Here is a 15479-nt window from a genome sequence, read left to right as displayed (position 1 = left end):
AAAGCTCAGCCTGTGCTCCATGGAGAAATTGAGCCCACTGAAGTGAGGAGGTGGGGTCTGGGCTACAAATAATAATTTTTTTAAGTGAACAAAACAGGGCAAGGCAATGCACCAGCAGTATTTTTAAGGAGGCTTTCCCCTAAAAGACAAAGGATTTGCTGCTGCTTTATGTGAGCTCCTCTCCACAGCCTCTCTGGGATCTGTATGGGCATTATCACATTTTATCTGTCAAATGTTTGGGACACAAAAGCCAAATATGATATATTTCATGGTGCACAGAGAAATTTGGCATCACTTTTACCTCTTAATCAGGTCTAGCCTGTGTAAAATAAATGTAATTTCTTTAACAAAGGCGGCATCTGCCTTACCATCCCCAGATGTGTTGCAGAGACTCAGTGTGTGGGAAGCATGACAGGTGCCCACGAAAGTTCCTCTGTGTTTCAGCACAAATATCCAGCTGAGGGGAAACATTCTGGGGTTTGGGAGAAAACAGGTTTGATGTTTAATGCAGCAAATCAAGAAGTAAACAGCACTGAAAAAAACCAACTCCCCCTCAGAGTGTGCCGGTGTTGTATAGAGACACTCGCTGGGTTCTCATCTCCGTGGCAGGACATGGCAGCTGTGTCTGGCACCTCACTTCTCACTCGATCCAGTGGGACAGGAGGAAAAAACCATTGGGGTACGAGCTGAAATCCCTCCCTCGGTGCTGGGGCACCCTGAGAGCCGGGCCTCTGCCCTGCCCTCGCAGCTGAGCTGTGTGAAGGGAAAACATGGAATTGCTGCCCTGAAGGGTGTGAGGGGAGAGATGTGAGGAGGAACTGTGAAGGGGGAAGTGTAAAAGGGGGAGCCATGAGGGAGAAACGGTGAGGGAAAACCGTGAGGGAAAACCGTGACGGGAAACCGTGACGGGAAACCGTGAGGGGAGAGCCGTGAGGGGAGAGCCGTGAGGGGGAAGCCGTGAGGGGAGAGCCGTGAGGGGGAACTGTGAGGGGAGAAGCCACCACCCTGTGCCATGCCGCCACCCTGAGGGCCCTCGCCGAGGTGCCACTGTAGGCAACATAAATCTGGGTGAAATCTCCAACTTTCTGTGCTGCCCCTTTGATCAGCTCCTCCTCAGCTTCCTCCTGGTGAGGGCATGTTGTGATGAAATTGCACTGACACTTACACTGTGTCATCAGGGTGTTTTTTCTTTGCATTTGATAGACAAAATCATCGCCTGTAGTGCCCAAGTGCCCACAGAATTAATCTAAACCCAAACTGAAATGAGTCACCACAGTATGCCAAGCTGAGTCCAACAACCTTTTTTTATTAAACAATTATAGCAAACATTGTCCAACACATAGAAAGAAAGCATATAATAAAAATGAACATGGAAGTTTTACTCTTTGACATGAGTATATTCCTTGCTTAAGGACTTACAGTGGAAATTAGCTACTTGAGTCTACAGTGACTTTCGTGTAAGGAACAGAAATTTTAAAAAATGTTACAACAATCATTTGGGTGAGACATGTCCAGCTCCACTGTCAGCCAAAGACGCTCTTGGCTGGCTCATTCTTCGGTTTCTCAAAGACTGTTTCACCTCCTGTCCGAGCCCGGCTGAATACAGAAGGTGCTGCAGAGCCCATTTGTTCTTGGAAAAGAAAACCAGGAGAGACAATCAGTGAAATACCACCCAAATCCAGGGACTAAAACTATTTCTGCTAAAATACATGTATACACATTTGATAAATACTTCACTTGTCCATCAGATGAACAGCAAGCTGCTGTTCCAGAGGTGACCCTTTCACTTGAAAAGGGCAATTAAGTCAATATTTTACTCTGCTTAATTGCTTCCAATCAAGGAGGCTTACCACACTGCCTCATCACTTGGTAGGTTTTGGATTTAATTTCCTGGTTTTTGGCAAGGTTTCCTCTGGCTCCTTTGAGGTCTTCTTCCTTCACTGGAGGACGCTTCTTTTTCACAGGGGCTGGCTAAGAAACAGACCCACATATCAGTATTTTGTGTTCCAAGCACAGGGAACAAAGCTGCCTCCACCCAAAGGCTACAACATACAGAGTTGCTAACAGAATATTTCAGTTCTGAGATTACATACTTAGCTACTTCCGATCTTCCCATAATCACAATTTCACTGCCTGCCCCAAAATCTGCTACCATTCTCACTGTTCTGAAATTGTCTTTTTATTTGGAGCCTTTGAAAGAGCAATGGACTGCCTAATTAAAAAACAAAACAAAACAAAAACCTTAGATTTTCTCTGTCTGGCTCTGCTTGCTCATTCTGCAAGTACTCATTGGTAATTCAAGAACCTGTCCAATATTTGGAAAGGAAAAATCATTATATTATTAAATTGGGCTTGTGCCTCAGTCTACTAACTGCTTCTTTGGGAGACTGGTCAGAGAGATTCCAAATCTGGACTTGCCTTAAATTGGAATATACACTTGACCCAGTTAATAATCTTAAATTTAAGGAACAAAAGCATTTTGAGCACTCAACAGGGCTCTCTACTGAACACATCTGAAACACTGGACTTGGAACCCAAAGAAGGAGAAGGAAACCTAATACAGAAACAGATGCATCATCAGGTGGTGCACTACAACAGCCAAATACTAATCTGTTTACAGTTTATCCCACTGCAAGGAAATAGGGATAACATTGCTTCATATGAGCCTATCCCTGTCCTTAAATTAGCACTCCACAGTCAGACACAATCTCACTGCAGCAGCCAACACCAGAAGCATTCCCCTGTCAGTTTATTATTTCATGGACAGATTTTCAATGTCCCACCAGGCAGCCCTCATGGCAAGATTCAGGGGCACAGGGATATGATTAAGAGGAACAGAAGACACCCACAGTCCAGCTCTAATAATAATAATAATCTTTCATACTGAAAGATCAACAAGAAACTTCTCTGACGATTGCTACATACACAGGGCTTCTGATATTTGGGTTCTGGCAGTGATGGAGCCCACTCAGGCACTTCCAGGCACTGCCTGTGAGGCAAAAAACAGTTGTGGAGGGAAACAAATCCCTCAAGGCCTACAAATGACTGGAGCAGTGAGTCCCAGGGAGCTTGCAGAGACAGCGCATGCATGGCTGGCTCTTGGATGGTGGGCTGGCTCCACTGGAGCCTTCAGCATGTTTTCTGCCTGCTGCAAATTCCTGGGAATGCTCAGAATAGCTCACTGTCAATCTCACTTCTACATGTTGTGGGAAACAAAACATTTATGAGATCTCCAGGGAAAACACTCACGAGTAGCCAGAGCAAACAAGGAGAAAGGGTGGCAGCAAACCCTTTGAAATTCACAACGGCTTGTGCATGGTTGTTCAGCTGGTGAACCAAATGTCCCCACAGCCAGGGATTCATCTGTCCTTCTGTAATGACAACTGGCATGTGATGGGAACAGTCCCTCATGCCCATGGCACTGTCCACAGGCAACCAACCCAGGAAGGGAAAAAGCCCTTGCTTTAGTAAGAGAAATGTGAAATCTGCAAAGGTCCTTCATCCATTATTGGCAACAGACAGTAACTGTGAGGCTTCTTCCCACTCGAACAAGGGAATTCTTGGGGACTGAGTGAAGAAAGGTGGCACTTGAGATGCACAAAGATAGAGCCAGGCTGAGCAGAGATCTTGAATTTCACCCAGTTATTTTAAAATAAATCATCTCAAGCTTTGATCACAGAGGGTTTTCCAGCAGGACAGTTGCTGTGGATTAGTTGGTTCCAGCTGAAGAGCAAAGCTGGTGCACAGAGAGGTTATGGTGAGCCTTGGCCAGCAGCTGCTGCTGTCACAGCCCCACCACTGGTAATCGCTGCCAGAATTTGTGAGCAGGGTTTGCCAGGAGCCGCTCCTAGCTGGCACAGGCGTGCAGCCTGTGCTTTATCTCCTCCTGTCACAAGTCAGAACGTGCTACTTTACAGGACATACGACTGGGTTTTAAGTCCCATTTTCTCTGGAGTAAAGACAATCAATTGAACTGAGTTACTCTCTGTGGCTGAAGAACTGTCCTACTCTCTCTGTGCTCCTGCTCTCCACCCACCAATCCTGTAAAACTGCCTTGCTGAGGAGAGCTCTCTGCCAGGCACATGCAGCTTGTGTTGCAAATGTAACATTTACCTGAAACCTCACCACTTCTGAGCTCATTTCAAGAGCACTTTGAAACACTGATTATTGGGGAATACATTAAAGACAAACCATTAGTTACAACATGAATATAAAAGTAATATAAAATATATTATACAAAATTTCAGTCTCAAATATCTTATCCTAACAGTTAATTTTCAGTCACACTCTTTTCTCCTGCATGTTAATACACTAAGTTCTACATAGTGACATTTCAGCTCAGCCACCTCTTCTCAAAACAGAATTTCAGAATCCCCATCTGAGAGTGTGTGTTGGAAAGGTAGAGATTCCTCTTTCTGTGAAACATCCCAAAGCAGAGCAGGGGAAAGGATTTTTTCCCTTTCTATGCAAATAAAAATATTTAAGGTAAACCAAAACATTAAAAAGTGAAATTAATTAACCATGTAGAGCAGCTGCTTTCCTTCTTCACCAAATAACCATCCTAAGAATGTACTCGCTAAAATACTTTAACCACACGAGTCACAGAGCAGAAGAGCTGAATTCAGAAGTTAACGAGAGGAACTCGCTAATAAGCATTTCCAAGCGAAGCTTCCAAATCAGTACCAGGTTTTCCAGGCGCTGCTCCGAGGGCAGGCAGCGCACAGATGTCCCCGTACCTGTGACATAACTGCGGTGCTCCCTCGCTGAAATCCCTCTCAGGTCGTTCCCGACTTTGATTAAATCCAGCCCGCGAGCTGTGCGAGCGTCTGTTGTTTTCCTGGACTTTTATAGAGCATCCGAATGAAGTCACGGGCTGGGTCATGTTCCCAAAGCAGCGCGGGATGATTCAGGTCGAGGGAGGCTGTTGTTGTCGGAGGTTTATTCCTGGCGATGACTCGGCCGTGCAGCATTCACCGGGCTGGGCTGACGGGGACAGGCAGCTGCGGCAGCGGGGAAGCCTGGTCCCTACAACAGCGCTTCCCGGGGAGTCCGCTGGGGCTCTATTTATAGCTTAAAAGGCAAAATGTTGTTATGGGCACAAAACTGAACCCTCTTGGGGGAGGGAGGGAGGGTCACAAAAACAAGAGTGGGCATGGCTTTCCCAGCATAACAAAATATGTGTTCTCTAAAGATGATATAAATCTAATGTCCAGAGCGTAACTGTGCCCTGAATCACTTTTGCACAGGGATCTTTAACAGAAGAGTATTTTGTGTCTTTTGGAGAGTTAATGAAGTAGGGTATGGTTTTACCCTTACAGCTCTATCACTGATCATGCTCCGGTGCCAGCTGTTACACAATTGGGAGAGTAAAATCTCTTTCTACTTTCCAGCACTATTAGCAAGTTTAACCATTTCACCCACATCTGTACAGGAACAGCTTACTCAGGTATGGATAAACACAATGCTTCCCACCACACTTGCTGGCAGCAGTAAAACCTTTCCCAGAACTTCTAAAATTTGTTCTCTAAACAATTTTTTTAAGTAAAGCCCTGCCACCTCTAAGCAAAAATTCTATTTTTCATTACTGGGAGAGGTTTGAGTGAAAGATTGTTTCCCTTTTGGTTTTTTACATTAAATCCTTACATCACAGAAAAAAAAAAAAAAAACCAACAAAAAAATCAGCTTCTGCAACTGCACTCAACACCTACAAAGAATCAAGGCTCCAGCCAGGTGGGTTAATGTGAGAAGGGCAGGCATGGCAGACCTCCAAACACCTTCCACTGGAGAGATCAACTGTTTTAAGGGTAGAAATCTGCCCTGGCCTCAGACCCTCAGAACCCTCAGGCTCTGTCAGTGCTTTTAGGGTACAGAGAAGCACAAGAGGTCACAAAAGATTTGTTTTTCACTATGAAAACATGACATCAAACCACAGCTCCAGTGCTCTATGAGCAGGGCTATGGGATCTGTTGGCTGTGAAATACTCTCCAGGCCTCCCAGTGCCCAAACTGCCTTAAAGCTGAACTCTTTCCAGGCCTGAGATCCTCTCCTTTATTGGGGCAATTATTTGTAGGCTAAGAAGCAGTTTGGATGTTATGTCCTTAGCTATTCCTTAGGTTGATTTTCTATTTTAAACCCAAGTCTTAGTAACCAGAGGAAGAATTTCTGCAGAGCAGCAGTGCCCTTAGTAGGCCAACAAAACAGAAGAATAGAACATTGACTTCAGAAAAAAAAGATCATTTGTTTTCTACTGTACAAAGTAACAGTTCTCTAAGATGTTTCTCTACAGTCCCACAAGCATCACTATTCTATCTGACAGGAAAATAACATTCTGCATGTTTAAAGCAAATATTTATAATTCAAGACACTGAACTATCACTTTCCCTTCAGCTTTCAAAATTGCTTCAGTTAATTGGTACTACATATTCCTCACTCAAAAGCAACAGAGTTCTGCTTTCATAGCAATTTAATTTACACAAACAAAATCAAACCACTCTGATGTTGCTTGCCATTTGGGGCAGGTGAAGTGCTTAGAGAGGCAGGCAGCACATCCTGAGATTCTAGAACATCCCCAAAGCCTGGAGAATTCTGTTCTCTTTAATTACATTTCCTAAACCAGCACTCAACAAGGGGCAGGGCATAATCATTTCCTTGCACAGATTATGGGCTATTTTTCCTCAAAAGGAACCCAGCCTAAATCTACAGTTACTTATATTTTAGAGTAGAAATCCTGTTCACCTGGTTGAAGTTCTTGATATCTGTTAAATGGGACATGAATGTAACAGTGGCTATTAACAATACAAGTTTTAATCTTCCACTGCAATAGGAATTGTGGAAAACTCCTTAGCTGGAGGAAAGATTCCAACTGAAATATGGCAATGACCATGGAGAATGTAGTGAATGTACCCCTGGCTGCCCCTGTGGTCTCCAAATCTCAGGGAAGATTTGACTTCCCCTCCAGGAAAGTGCTAACAACCCCTCAGGGGACTGACACTTGGTAGAGTGAAGATTATACTCTGAATTTCCTGTAAAGGTGCACTGGCTATGGGGCTGCTTGGATGTGGTAGGTGGAAAGTATGAAAATAACAGGGAAAATATTACAGAGGAGTTACAGAGGCAGGATTGGGTCCATCCTGTGCAGCTTCAGCTGTGAAAAAAACCTTCCTCAGGGTGAGGATCTGAGAGGAGTCTGCAAGGATTCTTAAACTTGTAAACAAAATTTGCAACTTAAGAACAGCGGCTGTTCCTGATCAAATGGGACTTGCCATTAAGGTGAATGAATATAGTGAAATTAAAATCAACACAACAGTGCATACAATTAGAGCTGAAGTTAAACTCAAGTAGCAGAACCTGCTTCCCACAAGGGCACACCATAAACACTGAAACACAGACACTTTGAAAGAGAACAAGCATAAAACAAGTGTACAAATCTGTAATAAGTCAAACTTTATTGTAAACCATTATACAATGTAATTACATCAGATACCCTTAAAAGTTTAAGGTAACACCACTGATTAAACAATATGGTCCAGAGGGCAGCAGAATACAGCTGTTGGTTTTGCTCACATTGGCTATACTCTGAATTTACTTACAAACAAACCCACATTCAGTTTGAGACGGATACCCACACAAGACGAAAACACCTACAAAAGAGTCCCTTTTTTAAAGATACTGCAGTTTTACTTTGTAAAACCATAGTAGTCATTTTCAGTAATTGAACTGGAAACATCACCTTAAAAAGTTTGCACGCCTATGCTGTAGATGTACTCTGACTTGGTGTGGCTGAATTTATTCGCTTTCACTACTGGTTTCTCCTGTAAAAAGCACAGCAAAGTTGCAAACACGGGTTAGTCAAGCACAGTGGCAGAGATTCCTTGTGATGCTCAGCTCTGAGCAGAGCGGGAGAGCCCAGGCCCCCCTCCCCAGGCTCGGCAGGGATCGGAGCACACACCTGCCCGAGGGGATCACTTTGCATTGCTCTAATTTGCAACTCAGTTTCTGAGTTTTCCCTGAAGAAAAGCTATAGTACATTTTAGTTAGCAACATTAACAGACAGCATTCACCTACTTAAAGTAAGACAAGGGGACCTGAACATACTGGAGCTAGAACTTGGAAACCACATATTAGACAACACCAGTGTTTGAAGTTTATGCAGATGTTCACAGGTTGGATATTAGGAACAGTTAATGCATTTAGGTTGACCGCTCGTGGTAAATTCCATCTCCACCAATATTTCTGTGCCTCTTCTCTAAGTTACAATCCCTTTCTCTTACTTTGGCATTCACTACATAGCTTATTTTCATTAAACAGAATCCTATTTTCTAAGCACAGCCTGAATTAAACCTTTGCCATGAGCTGTCCTGAAGCACACTTGCCAGGCAGAAATCTGAGTGACAACTGGAGGATAATGCAAACGTGATGTTGCAGTATCACTACTGGATCAACTCTTTATGAAAAGTCCATTTCAGACTGTACTGCCAATACATTTTAATAAGTGGTAAGACATAGTGAAGCACTAAGCACACACTCTCCCTTCTCACACATTCAAACCTGTCAGACAAAAGGACTTGTCCTACTCATATTTACTGTGAGAATTCAAATCTTTACCTTACAGAGAGGAAAACTTACAGTTTTACATTTTCCATCTCTTTCACAATGATAACAAAGAATGTGTAGAAAAAACAGCCAGATTTTGTTATTTAGCTAAAATTCTGAATAAAATTATTGTCTTAGTAGAGAAAGTAATTTTTTCCCCTCTGAAGGTTGCTCCTCCTTCCTAGCTTACTACTGTGGTATTTAAAATACTTCTGTGTCTTTGGATCACAGTGCTTTACTATATCATCTTGCTAGGCATATCTAGATCTCACATCAAGTGACATTTATGCACTTAAGACATGAAAAATTAGGCATTCAGAACCTTTGCTACAACCTCCTTCGAGAAACAGCTCCGTAGTGCTTTATATTGTTTTGTATGTGGTCAATAAGCTTGAGGTCTGCTCAAAACAAATATTTTTACATGATTAAGGCCATAATTTTATACTGACACTTCACAGACTAAACATGAGACTAGAATCATTTCGGTAATTGAAGTAACTGGAGGAGGGAAGAGGAAGATAAGATGCAAGCTCATAGGGTTAAATTTGTGTGCGCTGCTCAGTTATCTCAGCTGGCAAGGACAGCCATGGCTCTGCACTGGGATGTAGCACATGGTCAGTAGCTTTAGTTCACTATCTGAAATAGAACAAATCCTATGCTAAAAAAAAGAAATGCTGACAATTGTGACAAGAGCCAGTCCTAACTATTAAACCCCCTTGGAAAAGTGAGCTGTAGGAGACTATTCTGTTGATGAATTCCTTGAAGTACTGTGCTTTTGGAGATCTGCGCCCGCCCAGTGGTCAATAGTCAAGAGAAGATGTGAGTCACACAACCAATAAAAAAACCCCAAACCCCCCAAACCAGAGGCAACACTGATTAGGGACATTTCCCCATCCCCACCCCCATGTCAAAAGAACTCAGGTAAGCTTCCACTGTTATTAGTTTCTAGATTTAGTCTAAAGGAAACACTAGTACTGTCACTTATTGCAGTTCTTACATTTCAGTGCACAGTAACAAAGGTCAGCAGCTCAGTTAAAACCTCAGGTTTGGTAAATGTCCCTTTGAGCTGGCTGGACACCCTCAGGTGTCACAGAGCATCGTGTCCCCTTGGCAGCCACTGGGAAAAGGGATGCTGGAATAGTGGAAGTAAGCACAGGAGCGCACAGTTCAGTATTTACTAAGGCCCAGTTAAGTGGTCTGGATAATAAATCACATTAAGACCTAGTAAATCTATTAAAAATGTAAAAAATCTTAAAAAGTTCTGAGCAGTTTTCCAATGAAACTGATTTAAGGCTTGGAATTTTTCTGGTGTCCAGATACTACAACAGATTTGCATTTAAGGTCTGTTGTCACCTCTTTGACACATTGCCTTGTCCTGCACAAGGTTTAGCTAAGCAAGGAAAGCTGTCAGAAACAATCATTTAGAAAATATGCAAAGCAAAAGGATGTCACTGAAAACATGTCTGCTAGGTTTCAGATCACCACGTGTTCTCAGTTATCAGAGATTATTATATTATCTCAATTAGAAGAGACACTGAAAATCCCAGAAATGCTGTGGTAACAACTGCACTGTACCCCTTGGGGCTGTTCTTTTACTACTGAAGGATAATGAGACTTTATGGAAATTAAATAGGACAAATTTTGTTGTTGCTGCTGTTAAGCACATTAAGTAGAAGATTGCTTTTCCAACAAAAAACAAGGGATAGAATTGTATTTGCAATATTGTTGCACAACTGCTTCAATCAGATCGCAGTCCTGTACTGCAGGCCCTATAACAGGAAAAGTACCAGAAATGTTCCATCTCTTTTGGATAATTTGAGAGGTATGCACAAGAGACTTGCAGAAACAGAAATAATAAGTCATCCATAGATATTAATTTCACAAATAATTTATCACAACAGATTTTTGTTATACACTAAAGTGCACCTTTGTCAAATATGCAAACACCACCTCTTATTGAAAAAGATATTTTCAGATTATGTGGTCAAAAGTACACATAGGACTGCATTTTTTAGTGATATTTGGTGACTTCAGCAGTGACAGAGAGCTGTTCCCTTTGCAATCCCTTTGTCTTAAATCAGGAGACAGATAAATAAGATTTTCACTACAAATCTTTTGACCTGTTTTGCACAAAAAAGGGAACTGTACCCTTTTCTCTGATAAAGAGAATCTTTAAATACAACTGTATGAAAATATAACTTAAATATAAAATAGTCAGATAGATTTGAGAAGACTTGGAAAAAAATCTTTGTTCCACCTATTAGTTCCATAGGTACCCGGTAGCAAGTAAACTTCTGTACTTAAAAAAATAATGTTAAGTTACAGCTTGTAACCATAAACTATTCTGCTCTAGGAATTATGCTGCAAAAGCCAGTTTTAGTAATAAAACACAGTCCTTTAACATAGTCAACTCTGCTGCCTTTTTGAGAACTCCTTACACTGTCCCATCAGTAACTGAAAGATTCTGTATCTGTTCTGATCCTCAGTGACTCGTCCATTTCCCACACACCATGAGGAGACATTCTTGCATAATTGGTCAGTGTGTTTGTAGTGCAACTGAACTGGAAGTCTTCCAACTGCTTTGCCTTCTGTTGGTAGACCTTGCTTCTAAGTCAGTTTGCATGAAAAGGGAGATGCAATTGCAACATTAAATCCCACTGACAGAAGTTTTTGCTATGAAACCTGCAAGTCCACAGGCCAAGGAATGTGTCATACAGGCAGACCAAAGCGATGCTTCTTCTTCTTGATGGGCTTTAAGTTGGTCAGTCTGCGCAGGTCCTCCTCAGCGTCCGACTCCTCCATCTCATCATCTGCTGAAATAAGGATCTAGAAACAAATTACAGCTTCTGAGCACATGGAGCACACACACCCCTTTCTACTTTTAAACTTCTACTCTTTTTTATCCTTGCAGAGCACCTTATTATTTGCTCAGGAAAGAGCTTACAGGACAACTAAGAATTACTGCCACACTGTCAAACATCATTGTAGATCCTATCAGAAACTTCCAGCAGATTTTGAAGAAGGATGGATGTGTTTTAATCTCACTACAGCCACTGCCTCTGAAGTCAAAGAGTGATGCCTGAACAGTGGAGGCAGCTTGAGAGAATTTTTCAGGTCTTGATCCACACTGGTAACAAGGCAGTAACATTACCTGGCAAACCCCATATAAATAGCACTGTTTATCATACAGAAAAGTTACATTAACTTACTTAAGCTAAACCAACTCACCTTCAGAGAAACCACCCATCTTTCAGCTGAACTAAAAACTGCTCACTTAATGTAATCTAAAATAATGGTATGCTAAGGCAACTATGTAAATAATTCTCAAAAATCAGGTCAGTTGCCTCCACCAGCTCCCTCTCACTTTAAGCTATTAATTTCTCTTTGAATTAGAGATTGTCTATTAATTGTCTATTAGCTTTGTATTCCCTGTGAGGTTTTTTCTAGAAGCACTTGCAGCATGGCTCACCTACGGTATTTCCATATATTATTGTGTCTTCCTGCCTATCTGGAAGGAAATTAAGTGCCAGAGTCGTACAATGACTTTTTCCTTAACTGGTTCTCAACTGCCAATGCTAGGAGTTACTGCTAGAGGTCCACGCTCAGAAAATCAAACCTAAGTTGACAGTGCAACAATGAAATCAGTACTGGGAGGGATGAACTGGATTGATATTGCATTAATTGCAATAATTAACTCTACATACTTCTGACTCTGACTCCTCATGTGATGCTGCTCTCCTGTATCGGACTTTACTTCCATTTCTTGAATCTTGTCCCGCTTCCTTTTCTTCAAGTTTAGCTTTTGTCTTCCCTTTCTTCATAAGGAAATTATCTACCACCCAGAACATTAGTGCCTGTTAAAAAGAAGGAGAAAATGATAGTTCAGCTTTCTTCAGAGTAGAAGAAAGGTCCAACTACTGATCAAATGAACTTGACAATAATTCTGAGCTGCCCAAAAGCTAAATCTTGTCTAGGCACAGCGTCACATAGCTTTTTACACCTTTCAGGAATGCTCTAGAACTCAGATACTTCATACTTTGTGGAAGAGAAGAAAATAAGAAAAGTAGTGACTATGCACAGTGATCATATATTAACTCTTCATGTAGCAAACCTTTACCAGCAGCTATTACATGCAAGGACACCCACTGCCTCTGGCTCTAATCCCTAAATCCCAGACTGCTGCACGAGTGTACTTTGGGAAGGATGACTGCACACTTGCCCTTTTCCTCTGCTCCACCACAGGCCAGCCACTATTAGCTATGGTCAGACACAGGATACTTCACAGGACGTCTGTCCTTAGATCAACTGCTTCCTGAAGCAAATTTTACTGTAATTTTATAATCTCTATCTCAGTCAATCTACTGACGTCATCAGACCAAAGGGGTCTATGAAACATTTCTGCCCCGCTCCTGAACCTGGTTCTTTAGCTCCCTATGGATTTCAGCTTTGTAAAATCTACATATCCAGACAATTTACCCATTCTTTAGCAGTCCTTAACTCAAGCACCAAGGTACACTGTTTTAAGGACTAATGTTAATTAATGAACACATGGCAGAAGGATATCCAAGTAAACATCTCATAAAGTGGGTTATACTAACGTTAACAAAGAAGGGAACTATCAGCATGACGATTGCCAGCTCCAGCTGGGGGTTCTCTATGGGATTCAATAAAGCCACCTGTGGAAAGAAAAGGATTGAGTTCAGCTCGTACATGCACACAACTGGCTCAGGCAGGGCAATGCTCATGTACAAGCTAATGTGACAGAAATAATGCAGGTGAACCAAAAAAGGGCAGCTTTGAGAAAAGCAAAGTATTTAGGACAGCTCATAAATTACTACAGATAAGTAAGTGGAGCTGACAAGAAACTTATTTCTGTCACTTTTGTTTACAGAAGTCAGAGGAGCTGCCTTAGAATCATCTTGAACATTTTAGAGCTGCTCCCAAGGAACATGCTGTAGATTCCATCTTTAGGAAATTTAAACAGCAGATTTTTACAAAACACACAGTAAGGAGAAGAGAGTTTTCAAAGTAGTCCAGAGGATACAATAGAGCTAACTGGTTTTAATGGGCAGTAACAGCACCACTTTGAGTATCTGGTTGCACAGAGTCCATCAAAACAAAGATTAATTCAGTCAGCATTAGTGGACCACAAATTTCAAAAAGTCTACAGTTAAAACCTACCAACAAGGTCAGGCAAAGAAAATTCTTTAAAATCCTGCAAGAATACAAAATAGCTGTAGGCAAGAATTAGAGTTAAGAAAAGAAAGAACCACTTAGTAGTTTCAAGGGTACTTTAGACAAGGAGATAGAATTAAATTTTGGATATTTTAAGTTACAAAACAACCCTCAAAATACTATACGATATTCCTGGCACTGGATAAAGGTCTCATTAGCAGCATCCCAATTAAACTAAAGGAACATACCACTACCACAGAGTTAATTGGCAATGAGTGTAGACAATCACGATGCTTGAGCCAAACCAATAAACACTCCTGGAAGTCTTTTTACAGCTTCCACCTAAAATTCACTTGTCTGTAAAATGCTGCAAAAACACAAACCTCTTTCCACTGAGGTATAAGCAGCACTATGATGATGATGGTTTTCTCAAATGTCATAATCATTATGTACAGAGCACACTGGCCCATCCAAGCACTGCACTGCAGAGGGTCACCTGCAAGAAAGAAGAAAGATTCAACATATGCATAGGTTTGATTTACTTTGTAGTAAACATTCTAAAAAAGCAATATTAGAAGAGGCAGCAGGGCAGCTAAATCCTCCAGAAGTGCCTTCTCCAATTCCTTTAGTGCTGCTCCTTCCCCTCCCTCTGCCTCACTCCAACTTTCAGAAAGTATCAGAAACTGAATCTAACAGGACTGTCCCATTCAGCAGTACCTGTGATACACTCACAGTTTCACATAATCTGATGAAAGCAAGACAGATAAACTTTCATTGTGTTTCTCCTCACACTGTTAATTTTGATCCTCTATCATGACATATTAAGTGTCTTAAAGGGAAAAATTTAAGGGAAACATGGCTGGGGAAAACACATTTCCCTTCAGTCTAAGTAGAACTTAGATTTCCACCACTGTCCCTAGGCTACCTTAAGCATATTTTTCCTCTCTACAAAGCTAGTTACCATAAGTAACCATTTGAAGCAACAGGTGCAAGAGCTGCTAAGAAAAATTTAACTGAATAAAAAATTAGGATCATATTTTAGCTTCAGTGTGAAAGAGTTTGAAATTCTGCTGCATCTTGAGGGCAGACTGAGAACCTGAGTGCATGAAGTTATCTGCCAGGACAGAAAGAAGACCACAAATATTTCAACAGGAACACTTATGTGCACTATTAGATGCTTTGAAAGAAGGTAGAGGAAGAAAAAGAAGACAAAAAAGGGGAAGAAGGATTGGTAAGCCTAGCAAGCTTTGCAGGTGAGCTTGAAGCTGCACTTCACTCGAAAACAAAAGCAAGTTTTCCCTCTGGAGGGGGTGACAGATCTTTAGTCTTTGCAGCAGCCTCTGCAATCTCTTCAAAGGCAGCTCTGAACACTTGGCCTGGGGATGAATAATGGGCAATGGAAAATCAGATGCCTTTATGTGTTTGTAATGCATAATGGACAGTTGCTGCTTCCTTTTCTGGAACACTCCTGAAAGGCTTTCAGTATTAATACTTGGTAAGAGTCTGAGACTTAGTGTTTGCTGCTGAAATGCTCCACAGAGAGACTGATAAATCAGACAGGTGTCCAAAACAACAAATACTTCCTAACCCAAGTTTTACAGGATGAGTTAGTGATCAACACTCAACAGTTTGAGAGGAAAGCAATTAAAATGCTTGAGTTTTACAATTACATACTGCAGTTACAGCTTCTCTTGTAAAAACCCAAAGAGCTG

General features: G+C 41.6%; 2 protein-coding genes across 4 annotated transcripts in view; both read right to left on the bottom strand.

The window, feature by feature from the left end:
- Positions 1-1285: 1285 nt before the first annotated feature.
- MUSTN1 (musculoskeletal, embryonic nuclear protein 1) lies at positions 1286-4969 on the bottom strand. The gene is made up of 3 exons (XM_015641151.3): positions 4737-4969; positions 1851-1971; positions 1286-1630 (listed from the first exon to the last, which is right to left on the bottom strand). Exons 1-3 carry the CDS (start codon positions 4743-4745, stop codon positions 1524-1526), a joined length of 237 nt encoding a protein of 78 aa, XP_015496637.1. The 5' UTR covers positions 4746-4969; the 3' UTR covers positions 1286-1523.
- Positions 4970-7420: 2451 nt separating this feature from the next.
- Positions 7421-15479, bottom strand: part of LOC107210110 (store-operated calcium entry regulator STIMATE) — a 34066-nt gene continuing 26007 nt past the window's right edge. For all 3 annotated transcript variants that reach the window (XM_015640489.3, XM_033517399.1, XM_033517396.1), the window contains 4 exons: positions 14151-14263; positions 13191-13268; positions 12297-12446; positions 7421-11418 (listed from right to left, as the gene is read on the bottom strand). In XM_015640489.3, the coding sequence (XP_015495975.2) occupies positions 11302-11418; positions 12297-12446; positions 13191-13268; positions 14151-14263 (458 nt within the window). In that variant the 3' untranslated portion in view covers positions 7421-11301. The remainder of the gene's footprint in view (positions 11419-12296; positions 12447-13190; positions 13269-14150; positions 14264-15479) is intronic.

Source organism: Parus major, chromosome 12, assembly GCF_001522545.3.
Source record: "Parus major isolate Abel chromosome 12, Parus_major1.1, whole genome shotgun sequence".
In the NCBI taxonomy this organism is placed as follows: domain Eukaryota; kingdom Metazoa; phylum Chordata; class Aves; order Passeriformes; family Paridae; genus Parus; species Parus major.
This window is presented reverse-complemented; position numbering and strand designations above follow the sequence as displayed.

Excerpts from the sequence above, each read along its gene's own strand:
- MUSTN1 (XM_015641151.3), bottom strand. Across the intron at positions 1,631-1,850 it reads CCAAGTGATGAGGCAGTGTG|AACAAATGGGCTCTGCAGCA; the intron begins GTAAGCCTCCTT and ends TTCTTTTCCAAG.